Genomic DNA, 14576 nt, shown 5'->3' with positions numbered 1-14576 from the left:
AACTGTTCCACAGTTTGTTAATGCAGATGTCTAATCAGCCAATCACACAACAGCAGCTCAGTGCATTTAGCATGTAGAGATTAGGCATGTAGACGGGATCAGAATGAGGAAGAAAGGGAAGGGCATTAAATTTTTTAACACTTGATTCATTTTTGTTTCATTTTTTTATTCGCGTAATAATTTATAATATTCTGATATAAAAACATTACATTGAGAATTTGGGGGTTTGTATACAGCGTGTACGTGAACAAGAGCATTTTAAATTCATTTGCATTTCTTTGTGCCGCATCGTCACGATGTAACATGTATATTATACCACATGAGATGATTGGAAAAAATTACAAAAAATAGTATAATTATTTTTATTTCCTACATATTTCCTAGACATAATTTAGCCTTCACTTCCGTTTCACATTTTATAAAATTACAGTGTAATGTTATCACAGCATAAACTATTTGCAAAGTTTAATTTTACTCAAGCATTTTTCAAAATATTTTTCAAAATATTTCAGTTTGGTTCAAGCTTTATTTTAGTATAAGTATTTCTGTTTTCCATAGATATCAATTTATATGGACATATGTGTATAGATATACATAGACAGATGTTTAGTGTCTTATTTGCATTTTTAATATTCGTATTTACCTAGTTTTTATCTTCAGTTTTCCAATACAAGAGCAAGAACAAAGGGGATGCATTGTGTGTGTAAACGGTTTAGTTTAGTCGTAGTTTTGAGTTGAAATCTTTCTTTGTAGAAGTTCTTGTTAGCATAAGTGGCTCGATGGCCTCATTGAAGAGCTGCAGTGATGGATTTGTCTGGATTGCCGCTCACTGGATTGTACACCTTGTTGATTAACAGACTGATTGGGCCGAGGCAGTCACTAACCACATACTATTGATCAGTTAATTGATGATTGGTGCGCTGTGCTAGTTCAGCTCTCCAGTTTCCAGAGTGATTTTTCCTGATTGAGAGTCTGTGTCTTCAGGGCCGACGCCATGTCAGACACACTCAGTCAGAAAGCCGACAGCGACGGAGGAAGCAGCAGCACCGACGATAAGCGGTCTAGGAGCGAGCTGAGCTCCCCGACCGACATGAGACCTCCAGAGACCTACAACAGGTCTGTCATGTAAGACACCTTTCATTATCATGACACCTGGGAGGATTTTCTGCGGCGTGTTTTAAGCCCATCCTGTTCTCTCACCTCTAAAAATACCTGCGGATCTCATCACGCTGGTGTCACAGCTGTTCTCATGTGACCAGTTTCCCCATCTGCAGACTCCAGACACCTTTTATTTTATTCGTAGTCATTCCTCACAACACGTCAAGGAAGGCAGCCCAAGTGTGGCTAAGTTAATCTGTGCAAGAGGCTTAAAAAGCCTTCAGTACCAGTGTGATTATGTGGACATGCTTCTTAGACCGAAAGCTTTCTAACACTTTGCATAAAATTTTGTGTTTTTTATGTTGGACTCTTTTAAAAACAAACAAACACAAAACCCCCACACCTAACGCCATCACCTATCGGCTGCTAATGTGTATAATAAAAATGGGAGCATTTCCATGATTTCCTGGTTCATCTGCAGTTACGTAAAGATTTATACAAACTGGACTTTTGTAAAACTCGAAAACTTGAAGCGTCACTTAAGTATTACATATAAGTAGCTGAATTTATAAAATCCACAAAGCTGTTTAATTATTTGAGTTTAAAAATAACATGAGAGAAGCTTTGGTACAAGCAGAGACGAGCTTGCGGGTTCTCCAAAGGGAAGATAGCATGTAGTTCAGTAGTTGCTGAATATGATTTGTTTCATTCTACCTGAGTTAATGCTGTTTACACTTCCTGTTGACAGCCACAGGAGGAAGCGAACTGATGGTTTATTCCGCCGCCCCCTCTGTCGCTCTAACGACAACCACGGGAACGGAGGCGTGATGGAGCGCAGTTCTCCTCCGGTGACGGGTCACTTCAGCCCCAGGGACCTGCTGCTAGGACGGGGCCAGGGCTTGACCCCGCCCCTAGACAGCCCGGAGCGCCGCCGCCGCTCTGCAGCTGTGACCATGACGGTCAGCCGACACGATTCTCTGCGGAGGCCGGAGGACACACCTATACGACGCTCCAACAGCGGGCAGCATGGCTTTGGAGACTCCCATCGATCCCGAGCTCTCGACCCCGACGCGCTGGCACAGGTACGCCTAGAACATGTAACGTGAGATGAATATTGAAAAAAATCTTTGTTTTCATTGCATGCAGGTGTCACCAGACTGGAGGGGGATCTGAAAACAGACAGCAGAAATTCACCTAACTATCTCTGATTGAAATCCTAAATCCACGGTTGAGTAACACTTTTATATATCAGTGAGCAAGTGACACTGATGGTATCAGACTCTAAAAATTCTCAGCTACGACTCTGCCAAATCTGAACAGCAACAATGACACATCCATTTTAATCACAGTAGTACCACAACGCCTCTTGAGTGAGCTCCATGCTTCTCACAGTGTCGCCAGTGGGAGAAAATACAACCCAGCAAAAAAATAAAAAAGCTTTAAGGGATTTTATATCGAATTGCTTCAAACTGGTCCTTCTTGTGACACGCTATAAATTCTTTAGTAGCTCTAAATTTGTGGTTTCAGTTTTCTAGAAATTTTACTTGGATTTTTTTACTCCTTCAAAAAGTTTGCTGTTTCTTAATTTCTCTAATATTTAGACAAAATTCAAATCATGAGGTCCTCGTATGCGAAGCAATCCTTGTGAACGAAACACTCTGGTTCAGGCAGTTTTTTTTCTACTCTTGCTCTGTATGACATCATTAGGGGCCGTTTTAAACTGGAGGCGAAAGTGAATGGGGGTCTTCTTTGAGGTCGAAATGCTTCCATGTTAAGTCAGAACACCGACAGGTTCCAGAAAGTGATAAATCATGCAGAAATAATATATTTGTGTTATTTTTAAAAAAGTAAAATCTTATCTGTTACGTTATTTGTCTCAAGATTCAGTCAGAGGTTTTCATGATTTACTACAGAAAGATACAGTTCGACTTAAGACTCTACCTTCCAAACTGTGAGTGTGTGTTTGGCTTTTAATACAACACTCTCATTCAGACAGTTTTTTGTACTCTTAGCTCTGTTTGTGAGGGGCAGCCAATAGTGAAAAAAGCACATTTAAAGGAGAGGAGGTAAAATGGTTTGTTTCAGAGTAAAAAGTCATTTTCTCTGGCCAATACTGAGATAATTACTTTTACCATGATTACTCACACTCTGGAAAAATGTGGATTTATTAAACTTTCAAATAAATTGTCTTTTTAATTAAGTTGATTTAAATGAACTGTGCTAAATTGAATGAATACGTTTTTTGGCAGATAAAGGAAACAAGAACATTACTGCAGCACAATAACAGCTGCATCTTGATTTTTCTCGTTTTAATAATCATAAGTTAAATTAGAATTAACTGATTTGTCAAAATTAAATTACTTTTACAAGCCTAAGAGAGGATAAGATAAGTAAGGATTATTTTAAGCTCTGAATATGGAAAAGCTACTTTCCAGGACTAATAGATGGAGCTGGAAAAGAACATAATAGGTCCCCTAAAATATACATGTATTAATTTTTGAAGAATCATCCAAGGAACCAAAATCTAACTTGATGTGTGAATGGATTCATTTAAAACTGTTAACTTATTCTTCAATCATCCTCTCCGCCTGCAGGACATCGAGGAGACCGTGAGTGTGGCTTTGGGGGAGTTGAGGCAGTTGGAGCGACAGGGCTGCCGTCCGGCCCCCGACGTGGTCCTGGACACCCTGGAGCAGATAAAGAACGGCCCCATCACCACCTGCTCCTCCGAGTCTCCCAGCCCGCACAGCACCCCAAGCACACCAGGCACACCGGGAACCCCCGGCACCCCCGGAACTCCCGGGACGCCCGGTACCCCAGGCACCCCAAGCCCCCTGAGTCCTCTGAGCCCCATCAGTCCACTTCCTGGACCTCCATCTGGACCTCCCAGACCTGCCAACCCATCCCCTGACGCTCTGGGTTCCTTCAAGCCGGTGGCAGCCGCTCGCATCGGGGCTCCGCTGCGACCACCTGCCCTGAGACCCAAACCTATGGTTCCACCTAAAAGCAGCACCCCGCCTCTACCCCCGCCACTGGACAAATCCTGCACCATGTGAGCCAAACCAGGCCAATAAGAGGCCGAATCAGGCCTACCCGGGCCAAAAATGGGCCAGAAGAGGAGATCAGGGTACTGCTTAATGTTTATAATCAACATGAGGGTAGAAATGGTAGGAAAGACGAAAAAGGCTTTTAATGTAGTAATAAAATATAATATATGACATGACTTATGATATGATATGCCATGATATTTATGTGTTGTCAGGTTGGTGTGTACTCTCTTGGTGTGTAGGGGTTTACTTTCTCCGTGTATCGAAGCATTTATCAAAGGTTAGCTAAAAGAACTGCTGATGCGGAGATGCAAGTACGAGCGTGGGCGGGGCTTCCTGTGTGAGATCGTAATCAGAGAGAGAGAGAGAGAGAGAGACGCGTGGGGGGTGTGGGGGGAGTTGGGGAGTGTAGTTCAGCTCCAGTAAAACTGTAGTTTAAGTGATGTGACTGTTGCCAGAAAAAAAAAGGAAAAAAAAGAAACGAACACGATTGGATGCTGTATCCAGGACAAGCGACTCGATTGGGAAGAGGACGCGGCAAACGATGGTTCAACAACGTCTGCAGGACTTTATAATTTATTTTTTTAATTTTTTCACTCGGTTCAGCTGCTAAGCTCACTTGCACCTCAAAACCACGAAAACGCCTCCTGAGGTCGTCAGTGAAAGAAAACTTATTTAACCAACGTCCAGCTACTTAATGAATGTTTCCTGTATTTTAACGACTGTTCAGCCATCTATTGAATGTTCGGCGAGCCGCGGCGGCAGCTCGCTAAACTTTTTAACAGCCTTCTTGTGTTTTCAGACGGGGGAACCTCATGCCCAGACCGGAGCTTCATTCAAACAGGGTGGTGGAGTGAGTGGTGGAGTTTGGTTAGAGCTTTTTCTGGGACGGGTAGGGGGTGGGGTGGTTGTACGATTTTGTTGCTGTGTGTTTGTGAGTGGTTGTAAGTGTGTATCAAGGAGCATCAACGCCACGTTAAGAAAAAAAATTATGTTTATTTTTTAAATTTTGGGAATAGAGTCGAAAGGTGATGAAGTGTTTGTGAGCTATAAGAGAAAAACTTCAGAGTGACTGAAAATGCTTCGTAAGTGTGACGTAATCTACGTGAGGTGTTCTGTAGACCGACAGTTTTATTCTGATACTCAACTTTAAGGTTCTTAGTCAGGCCATCGTAGTCTAAGGAGCTTCTATTTATTCTAAACAGTATTTCCCATTGATTATGGAAAACGTTTGAGTTTATTCTCAACATTTTATTCTCAATATTTCTACTTTAACTCTGAAAATTAGTATTACCAGTTTATTCTCAGTTTATTTGATTATTGTGGGGTCCTTCCCTTACAATATAAAGCTGGACTGAATTACATTAAATTTCGAACTTGAAATTTAAGCTTTATCCTGAAGATTTTAACTGTATGCTCAAAAGAGTATTTCAGATGTATTCTTGAAACATTAATTTCGTGCTGTCAGCGTTAGATGTTAACGCCATAACCGCATTAACACGGCAAATCTCCGTGTTATCAGTCTGTTGTTGGGATGGCTGAGGTCCTTCGCGATCTTCCTGGCCTTGGTCCAGCACCTGCTGTAGATTGAGTGCAGGTCAGGGAGCTCGGAGCGGATGGTGCGCTCAGCTGACCGCACAACCCTCTGTAGAGCTCGTCTGTCCTGCATGGTGCTGTTCCCGAACCAGGTTAAGATGTTTCCCGCCAGGATGCTCTCTATGGTGCACGAGTAAAAGTTCCTGAGCACCTTGGAGGGCAGTTGGAAGTCTCTCAAGCGTCTGAGGTGGTAGAGACGCTGTCGGGCCTTTTTCACCACGGTGTTGATGTGACAGGACCATGACAGGTCCCGCGTGATGTGAACTCCGAGGTATTTGAAGCTGTCCACTCTCTCCACTGGGCACTCGTTGATGACGGGGGTCTGGTAGTTCCTCTCCTGCTTAGTGCTGAAGTCCACTATATATCCCATAAGGCTCATACAAGCTAGGTCCCTTAACTTTCGGTAGCTGTTGAAAGGATAAAGTTTTGGTATATCAATGGTTAGAAATACCATTATTACTTTAGGATTAGTTTCACAAAAATCAGGGCTGATCCGGGACCATTGCTGTGAGTTACAGTGCGCAGCATAAAGGCCCTTTCACAGCGTGTGCTGCTAATGCTAACTGCTAACTAAGACCCAAGGATCCAGAATTTGTTGCGCTGGCTACTGAGCTGTCTAGGTTTTTGCGGCAGCGCTACGTGAACTAGATGCTCCTGCTCCTTATTGTTTCTATCTCTGAGTTTATGTCCTCTACAAGAGTTTGTGTTGTTTTATCTTCAAATGTTCAATAAAAACATGTATCGCTAATTCATAATGAAGAAAGCTTTGTGACTATCCCCACTAGTGAAGATTTCCACAACACTGCTTTCCCCCGAGGTCTGGAGCGCTGCTGAAAGGGTTCTGGATGTCTGTATAAGCACGCAAACCTTTGAGACAAAAATCACCGAACTCTGACACGCACAGACTGTTTTTCCTTCATGGAGATGAAGGAAAACGCTGGGCTGGCATGTAAAAGAACATTTAATCTTCCAGGACCTGAAGCTCCGTAAAGCACCCCTCCAACAGCCAAACCCATCTGTTCTCTGATTGGATTGCTAATATGTGATTGACATGACATTGACCAATCAGCTGAAAGGAAGAAAAATTGGCTGAAAATTTGTATGTGTGAGTTGAAAGTCACATACAGCCAGGGAACCTGAGCGCAGAGTTTTACACCTAGCTTTTTGCTTTGTATCTGTAGCCAGACCTTAACAAAAAATGTGTAACTTGTGTAAATATTTTACAAACACAAATCCTTTTTACACACACGTAAATTCTCATCTGTATTTGCACAGACATAAAATTTTCTCATATTTTGGTTTACAAGGTTACAAAACTCAGTTCACAAATACGCATTTGATTTACAAGTACAAAATATTTATGACCACAATTTGAGCCCATAGTTATGGTGTTAACGTCATTTTAACAAGATTAACGCTCACAGCACTAATTTATTTTATTCCCAAATTTGACTCTCACATTTTGTCTGAAAATTTATTCTCAGAATAGCATTTCAACTTTCTTCTAGAATAACCATTTCTAGTTTATTCTCAACATTTCTGGCTTGAAATGTTAACGTTATTCTGATAACAATGTTGCAACTCTTTATTTTCAATTTAAATTTTCTTCTCAAATCTTAGTTCTGGAAATTGTGTTTATTCTCAGAATTTCAACATTATTCTCAGAACAATAACTTTATTCTGGAAGATTTTGACTATTCTCAAAATCTCAAATTCCTTCTCAGAACAGTATGTCAAATGTATTTTGGAAATAGTACGCTTACATTTTGACTTCTATAAAAATCTATTCTCAGAATAGTGTTTCAGCTTTAATATGGACGCTTTATTTTGAGTTTATTCTCAAAATGTAATTCTCAGAATATTGACTTTATTCTGAAATTTCTGACTTGTCCTCAAAACAGTATTTCAGCTTTAGTTTTTCAGGTTTACTTTTAAATCTTGACTTTCTCAGCATAACATCTCAACTTTAATAAAGATATTTTATTTTGAATTTATTCTCAAAATAATGTTTCAGATTTCTGCCATATCAAACGTGCAGAGCTACTCACTGTGGTGATTAAAGGAACAGCTGAAAGTAGCTTCCGTTTCAATTTTATTCCAGAAATAGTGCTTTAGGTTTGTTCGCAAAATGCTGAGTTTATTCTTGACAGTATTTTTAGTTTTAAAATGGGATTTTGAAATTATAATCAAGACCAACCCTGTCCCCGTAATCCTTAACTTCTAACCGCACAGTTTTTATAATTTCCAGCATTTAGCAAAACTGACTAGATTTTTCCTACACAAGTAGTTTGTTTTGATCCTTAAATTATTTCAACTCTGTTCTGATGTTACAGCTTCATTCCTCAAGTTTCGACTTTGTTCTGCAAAATTAAAGAGAATTTCTTGTAATATTTTTTTTTCCTCGGTGTGACCCTGATACTCCTTGTAAAGTGTGTGTGTGTGTGTGTGTGTGTGTGTGTGTGTGTGTGTGTGTTCTGCTTGCCTGCCCTTGTTCTGCTCCCTTGTAAGTGCAGAAGTACTAGAATAGCATTAGATAATAGATAATTCATGCCTGCCAGGAGTGCCAGAACACGCGAGTGGAAGTTGGGGAAAACGAGTGCAAAAAGCATGCCACTATCTGTGTGTTTGTCAAAATACTGGTTTACCTGCTCGTTACACTGAAGTCACTAGTTAACCTTAAACTCACAATAAGCTAACAGGGTGGGGCTTTGTGTGTAAACGCCCAAAAACACTTGAACAGCACACTGAATGTGGCCTCCAACTGGGCTGTGAGTGTGGTGATTAAAATGAAACATGACGTGCTGAGATAGGCTGTGGATGCACATCTGTGAGTGTGTGTGTGTCTGTGTGTGTGTGTATGTGGAAGTGCCTTTTTTTAAAATCCTTTTTTGGAAGTTGTGAATCCACTCACGCATGTCCTGAGCGAAGAGCAGCAGCACTCCGAATGAAATAATCATAAAGTGTTTAGTAGATTTCTGAATTATGAATTCTAGCATTAACCCATTGTGAACATTGCACTTTGATGTATAGGATTGTGTACTTGGCATGTAGCATCATAACATGTTGGTGCATTTTAACTCAAAGGGAGGTTTCTTTGAATGTGTTTGATAATAAAGGAAATGGTTTTTGTCTGTTAGTGTTGCTGTATTTGAAAACTGAGCCTCCTAATGATGAGCTCATATAGCCAAATGGATTGTATCAATGTGTTGTATTTATATTATAAATAAACCTAAACTAGCATTCAAGCCTCTCATCGATTTTATCCTTTCCTTTGCTGTTTTCTCCCACTCAATAAACTTCCTGATGTGTTCAGTAAATTGCTGCCATTTAACCCTTTCATAGTTCTTTTTCCACTATTTCTCCAAATGTCGTTAACACCAAATTGTGCGCCCACCATCTGAAAGTTGCAGCAGAAATTGAGTTTTTGGTGAGTCTGTGGCTTCAGTTTCCTCTTCTTAGTTGACAGGAGTGGTACCCGGTTTCCCCTTTAGCTGCAAGGTTCAACCGGTTTTGCTTTCAGAGAATCTCTTCTGCATACTTTGGTTGCAGTGAGTGGCTATTTCAGATACTGTTGGCTTCCATTTTCCTCTGACATCACCAAGACATTTTTGGCCAGAAACTGCCGCTCACTGAACATTTTCTCTTTTCAAATCTTTCTTTGTAAATTTTAAAGACGGTTGTGCAGGAGAGCAGATGGGCAGTTTTAGGCTTTGTTCAAAGTCCCTTAAATCACATTTCTCCCCTATTCTGATGTTTAGCTTGAACTTCAGGAGGATTGTTTTGAATGTGTTCGAATGCTTAAATGCACTGGGCTAATAAAAGGGCCAGTGGGTGTATGTGCATCAGTAAATGAACACTCTTTAATTTTTAATCTCAGACGATACTCACAAAAAATTTATTTAATTCTCCTCTAAAATATTGAGCTTTCTGTTCCAGTGATGGATATTCCTGTTAAACATAGCCAAAGTTTCACATAATGAGATCACTTTATGTGCAGTGAGCCAAAAGCTTCACAGGTTAAACTGTCTGGTCTCGAAATGATGTCACATATCCTTATTGTAGTGATCTCAGCACATAGCTGAGCACTGCAGTCCCGTCCTGTGAGAGGCAACCAATCAGAACAAAGTTGGTTCAAACAGGGGGAGGAGCCAAAGCAGCTGCAGCAAAGAAGAGTTTAAAACAAATAAGGATATTAAAAATAAATAAATAATACAAAAAAAAAATATGTAAAAAGTAAATATTGAAACTTTACTGTTTTACATTTCAAATCTTTATTTAAACTGTATTAAGCACAACAAATGTAATGTATAACGAATTAAAACATAAACCTGTTAAAACCGCATGATGCCAAATAATTAAAAGGCTCTGAGCACAAGCAGTGCTGTGGTGGTCATCCTGTCACGGTCAGGTCAAATAAATTCAGAGCACCTAGAATCTCTTTGGTCTGGAACATTTTTGGCAAACTGAGAAAGCAGCAAAAAGCGCCAGCTGGACCACAGAAAACGCCGGACCATGTAAAAATTTAGCGTCTTGTCGATGTGCAGTTCAGCCCTTTGACCCGGGTTTGAGGGTGCTGAAAGGCTTGGAGTTCCGAAGCGAGCCAGAAATCTCCTGCAAGAAGCCGGTGAGGTGCAGATCCTTCTCAGACTTCCTTCCGTCAAAGATGACGACAAGCGTAAAGTGCGGCTCCGGCCGCGTCAGGTAGTATGTGCTCTGGACCTTGTCATCATAGAAGTGCACCACTTTGTCCAGAGTGTTGAGTTCAGCGGCGCGGTCTCCCATCATCATGATGACGTTGGGCCAGTGTGTGAGCGGCCGCTCTCCCGATGGCAGTGACACCACAGCGGGGAACTGCTCCACGCCCTTCGGTGCTTCCCGGTACGAGTGCGGGTGGTGGTAGCCGTGACCCTGGAAGCTTTCCGAGCCGCGGTTGTCAAACACAAGCGACACATTGCTGGCATCGTGTTTGCGTATGAAGGTGGAGATCTTGCCGTAGTAGTCCGGGGTGGTGCGGGCCGTCTGCGCCCTCATGTCAGCCGGTACCGTCTGCTTGCTCAGAACTTCGTGAAAGTAGAAGCTGAACTTGGCGAGCAGTGTCGCTTGGAAGCGCTGCAGCCACACATAGAGGTGCGGAGGCTGCACTGCCTTCTGGGACTGACCTCCGAACAGGTGCTTGCGAGTCTCCTTCTGCCGCTGGAACAGCTGACCCCAGGTGAGGAGCTTGGAGTTGGCACCGTGCAGGCTGAGCAGGGCGGGCAGGAAGTGCCACTCGGACAACTGGGCTTGGCAGCGCAGCAGCTGTGTCACTACGTCCACCTCCATCTGGAAGCCCTCCTCCACCCGGCCCACAATGGGATGGTGAAACCTGGAAGAGCAAAAAAGAAAGAGAAGGAGGTGAGGAAGTAAAGAAGGAACCAATCCATCAGTCAGTCATTATTCCTCCTGTTGGGTCTGACATTATTCATCTTTTCCAGGCCTGAAACAAACACACACTGAGGCTCCAGTGAAACAATCACTTCTGAACAGTGCTGACAGACCTGCAAAGGCAAAATGTGAAGAAGTTTTGAGGGTGCCAAAATAAAATCTCTCTGAGGAGACAGAATCCTTTATTTTCTCTTCTGGCCTAATTTGCAGAAACCTCAAAGCAGCTGAGACAAACGTCTCCCCCAGATCTGCTGACAAGGCAGAGAGAGAGAGCAAGCACGTTACAGTTTCTCGCCGGTTCATGGCTGGCTGACCCGTTGACGTGTGGCGCGTCACGCCGCATTCCGCTGCAGCTCCGTCAACAGCTCACTCGCTTTCTGTTCCTGCTGTGGCTGCAGCACGCCACTTTGCTGACACGTCTCTGGGGAAAACACCAGATTCCTGAGCTCAAAGTTTCCCTTCAACAACCTCAATATGTCACTCTCTCCCTTTCTCTCTCGCTCTTTGTTTTTTACACTTGGGTCCAGAAGCTTTTGAATAATGACACAATTTTTGCCAGTGTGCACCACCACAGCAGGTTTTAAATTAAACTATGAAGAAATGATTTAAGTGCTGACTTCCAGCTTTAATTCTAGGACTTTAATTTAAATACTGCATTACCTGTTTAGGAATTACAGACATTTCTATGCACAGTCACCTGGTCTGTGTCAAAATTGTGTCGTTGTCCAAATACTTAACCGTACATGTTTGGGGTTTTTTTAATCTCGCTTTTTTATAATCAACATCAAAGGACCAAACTACCTGGGTCTGGAAGTCTTAGTTGCTACAACTATGTTAGTTGTAGTAGTTTCGAACTGTTCCATGTAACTCTTACATTGCAAAATTAAAAGATTTTCTTCAGTAAAAGTAATCTGTAATCAGATACACACTTGGAGCTGTATTTCTGGAGGACGACCTCGAGCACTGTGACCAGCTCCTCAGAGTTGACATTCTTCTGGCTGCCCAGTGAGTGCATTTTCTCGTACAGGTCAGCCATCTCCATGCGGGCCTGGATGAAGTGGCAGAGCTGCTCTGAAAGGTGCGATAACAGGTCCTCCAGGTAGGAGGCGGAAGAGGAGGAGTTCAACTGGCCGTGGCGCCCCATCATCACCACCTTCCTGAGTTCGTTGTACAGCGAGGTGTAGATGGTGCGGATGGAGTCCTTCCGGCTGAAGAAGGACTGGCCACCTGCAGAGAGAGGGGTGTGTGTCAAGCTACAGAAACACTTAGGTGCTGCAGCACCACCTGGTGGTGGAAATTAAATTTGGAGTTTTAAATGTTTAATTGAGTACAAATAATGGACAATAAGAAATCATTGCTTACTTATAATGAAGATGAAAACATAATAAGTCTCAGCTCAGACTGGATTAAAATTCTGACTGAAGCAGCGATAAAAACAGTTGGAGCTGTTGTGAACAAACGTTCTGCAAGGTGTGATGCAGGACATCCATCGAGGACATAAAACAAATTATAAAACCTAAAACTCTGCATGCACAGCACTACATTTAAAAGCTGTTTATTAGGAGCAAAAAAAAAAAAAAAAAGATAAATACTTAGAAATGTTTATGTTCACAGCAGGAAAAAGGAGTAAAAACCCTGAAATCACCATTATGGACTGAACCCAGATTTCCCAAAACATTCCCATATTTGACGTTTTAAAGAAGGTGTCATTCTGAAGGAGACCACTCGCATGAAATATTTCACCACAGGTTAAAGGTGAATGCTCAGAACAGACTTGTAGTGATTGCAGTGACCCTTTGCTCTAAGGGGAACCACACAATTCCAACATTCCTTCCACAGCATGAGCGCCACAGGCCATTTTATTATCATGAACTGACATTCATATTTGCAATTGTTCTCCTAAATTTGCTATCATTTCTTACAAATAGATTTTTTCTCCTAGACTTTCGTTTACTTATAAACATGCTCCATTGTCCTGAATTTTTTTCTTACAAATATGCCATTTTCACCTGAAACTTTTTCCCCTCATAGATTTGCGCGTTTTTTAAAAAATCATTTTAATTTCATTTAATGTCAATGAAATCAATTACACATCGACGAATTATTCTACCTTAGTACATGCACAGACCCCATATATACTCCATTTTATCTGCTTTAATCCACCACACCCTCCGTGTTATGGTGGTAGTTATACAGGGGACCACAGCAGCAGAGAAAGCTACCTATTTTCTGTCCCAGGAACGTCATGTTGTGGTACACCTTCTCCGCCGCGGCCAGGTGAGCCAGAGCGGCCAGCAGCGCGCTCCAGATGCTCCCGCTGCTCCTGCTGCCGTCCTTCTCCCGCTCCACGTAGTCCTTTGCTCGGTCGAAGGAAAACATGCCGAGCTGGGCGAAGAAGCTCTCCAGGATGGCCCGCTCCCGGGGAACGGGCCGCAGCTCCTCCACCTCCATGGTTCGCAGATACCCCCGAGCTAACTGTTAGCAACGGGAAGTGTGTGTAAGAAAAAACACCAACTGATAAATAGTGTGGTTAAAAGGCTAATTTTACATACTGATCCCAGGAAACCCATTAAATATAAACGTGAAACAAAGAAATTAAAACACGTCTATTTAAAGCTAACAGGCCAAGTGCAAGACGCCATATTGACTACGCCGGATGTAAACACTACGGAAAGCCGCGGACGTCAATTCATGAGGGGGTCTTTTATTCAGCGGCGGATCTAGAGAAATTTTCTTAGGGTGGCATGAGCGTGGCAAAGAAATCAAATGGGGTGGCAAAATCAAAGCCTTTTTTTTCAAACACACATGTAGGTGGTTACATATGGTTAAACTAATTTAAATGCAGTAAGTATACACGTTTTTCATATAAATATAGTCTATAACTTAATTATTATCTGTAGCCCACATAATTACACACTTTAGTTACATAAAACATGTGAGTTTTGATGTTATGTACTGTATAGCCTGTATAATAAATAAATATGTAGCCCAATAAGTATAAAATCCAGAAAGCTACACAACATTGGGCGGTTCATTTACAAACACAAGTCTAACTTAAGTTTCACTGTTTTTTGTTAGAAAACAATCACACTGTTGGATGCTTTAAATTACACAAATTGTCAGAAATCTGCGCTGTCATGAACAAAAATTTAAACCTAATTTTCATGATTTGTTGGATTAACCCACTGAGGTCTGAAATACAACCGGCCATTTTTGACTCCTTTTGAGTTTACGTTTGTATTTCACCCTCAGATTGTTTCATTTTATTTTTTTCCCCTTGTCTTGTTTGGTATCTTTTCAGCTCAACTGAATTTAGTTGTTTTTCACTGGCATTAGTATTACTGATCTGAAATCACACAAAGAACTTAAAATCCTAGTTGTATTTTTTTACTGTAAAAAAACCCACAGACA

General features: G+C 41.7%; 2 protein-coding genes across 5 annotated transcripts in view; one reads left to right on the top strand and one right to left on the bottom strand.

Moving 5' to 3' along the window:
• LOC113009193 (SLIT-ROBO Rho GTPase-activating protein 1-like) overlaps positions 1-5494 on the top strand; it is a 41689-nt gene extending 36195 nt beyond the window's left edge. For 2 of the 4 annotated variants that reach the window (XM_026147377.1, XM_026147374.1), the window contains exons 21-23: positions 985-1116; positions 1847-2180; positions 3693-5494. In XM_026147377.1, the coding sequence (XP_026003162.1) occupies positions 985-1116; positions 1847-2180; positions 3693-4154 (928 nt within the window). In that variant the 3' untranslated portion in view covers positions 4155-5494. Of the gene's footprint in view, positions 1-984; positions 1126-1846; positions 2181-3692 lie in introns of all 4 variants that reach the window. The other 2 variants (XM_026147376.1, XM_026147373.1) reach the window with 1 other exon arrangement.
• Positions 5495-9988: 4494 nt separating this feature from the next.
• Positions 9989-13830, bottom strand: kics2 (KICSTOR subunit 2). Its single transcript, XM_026147999.1, has 3 exons — positions 13388-13830; positions 12095-12392; positions 9989-11106 (listed from the first exon to the last, which is right to left on the bottom strand). The coding sequence occupies exons 1-3, from the start codon at positions 13614-13616 to the stop codon at positions 10287-10289; spliced, it is 1347 nt and encodes a 448-aa protein (XP_026003784.1). The 5' UTR covers positions 13617-13830; the 3' UTR covers positions 9989-10286.
• Positions 13831-14576: the final 746 nt, after the last annotated feature.

The sequence above is a fragment of the Astatotilapia calliptera genome, chromosome 17 (genome assembly GCF_900246225.1).
Source record: "Astatotilapia calliptera chromosome 17, fAstCal1.2, whole genome shotgun sequence".
Taxonomy (NCBI): Eukaryota; Metazoa; Chordata; class Actinopteri; order Cichliformes; family Cichlidae; genus Astatotilapia; species Astatotilapia calliptera.
This window is presented reverse-complemented; position numbering and strand designations above follow the sequence as displayed.

Excerpts from the sequence above, each read along its gene's own strand:
- kics2 (XM_026147999.1), bottom strand. The coding sequence starts at position 13,616 with ATGGAGGTGGAGGAGCTGCGGCCCGTTCCCCGGGAGCGGGCCATCCTG. Across the intron at positions 12,393-13,387 it reads GTTCCTGGGACAGAAAATAG|GTGGCCAGTCCTTCTTCAGC; the intron begins GTAGCTTTCTCT and ends CTCTCTCTGCAG. Across the intron at positions 11,107-12,094 it reads CTCCAGAAATACAGCTCCAA|GTTTCACCATCCCATTGTGG; the intron begins GTGTGTATCTGA and ends TTGCTCTTCCAG.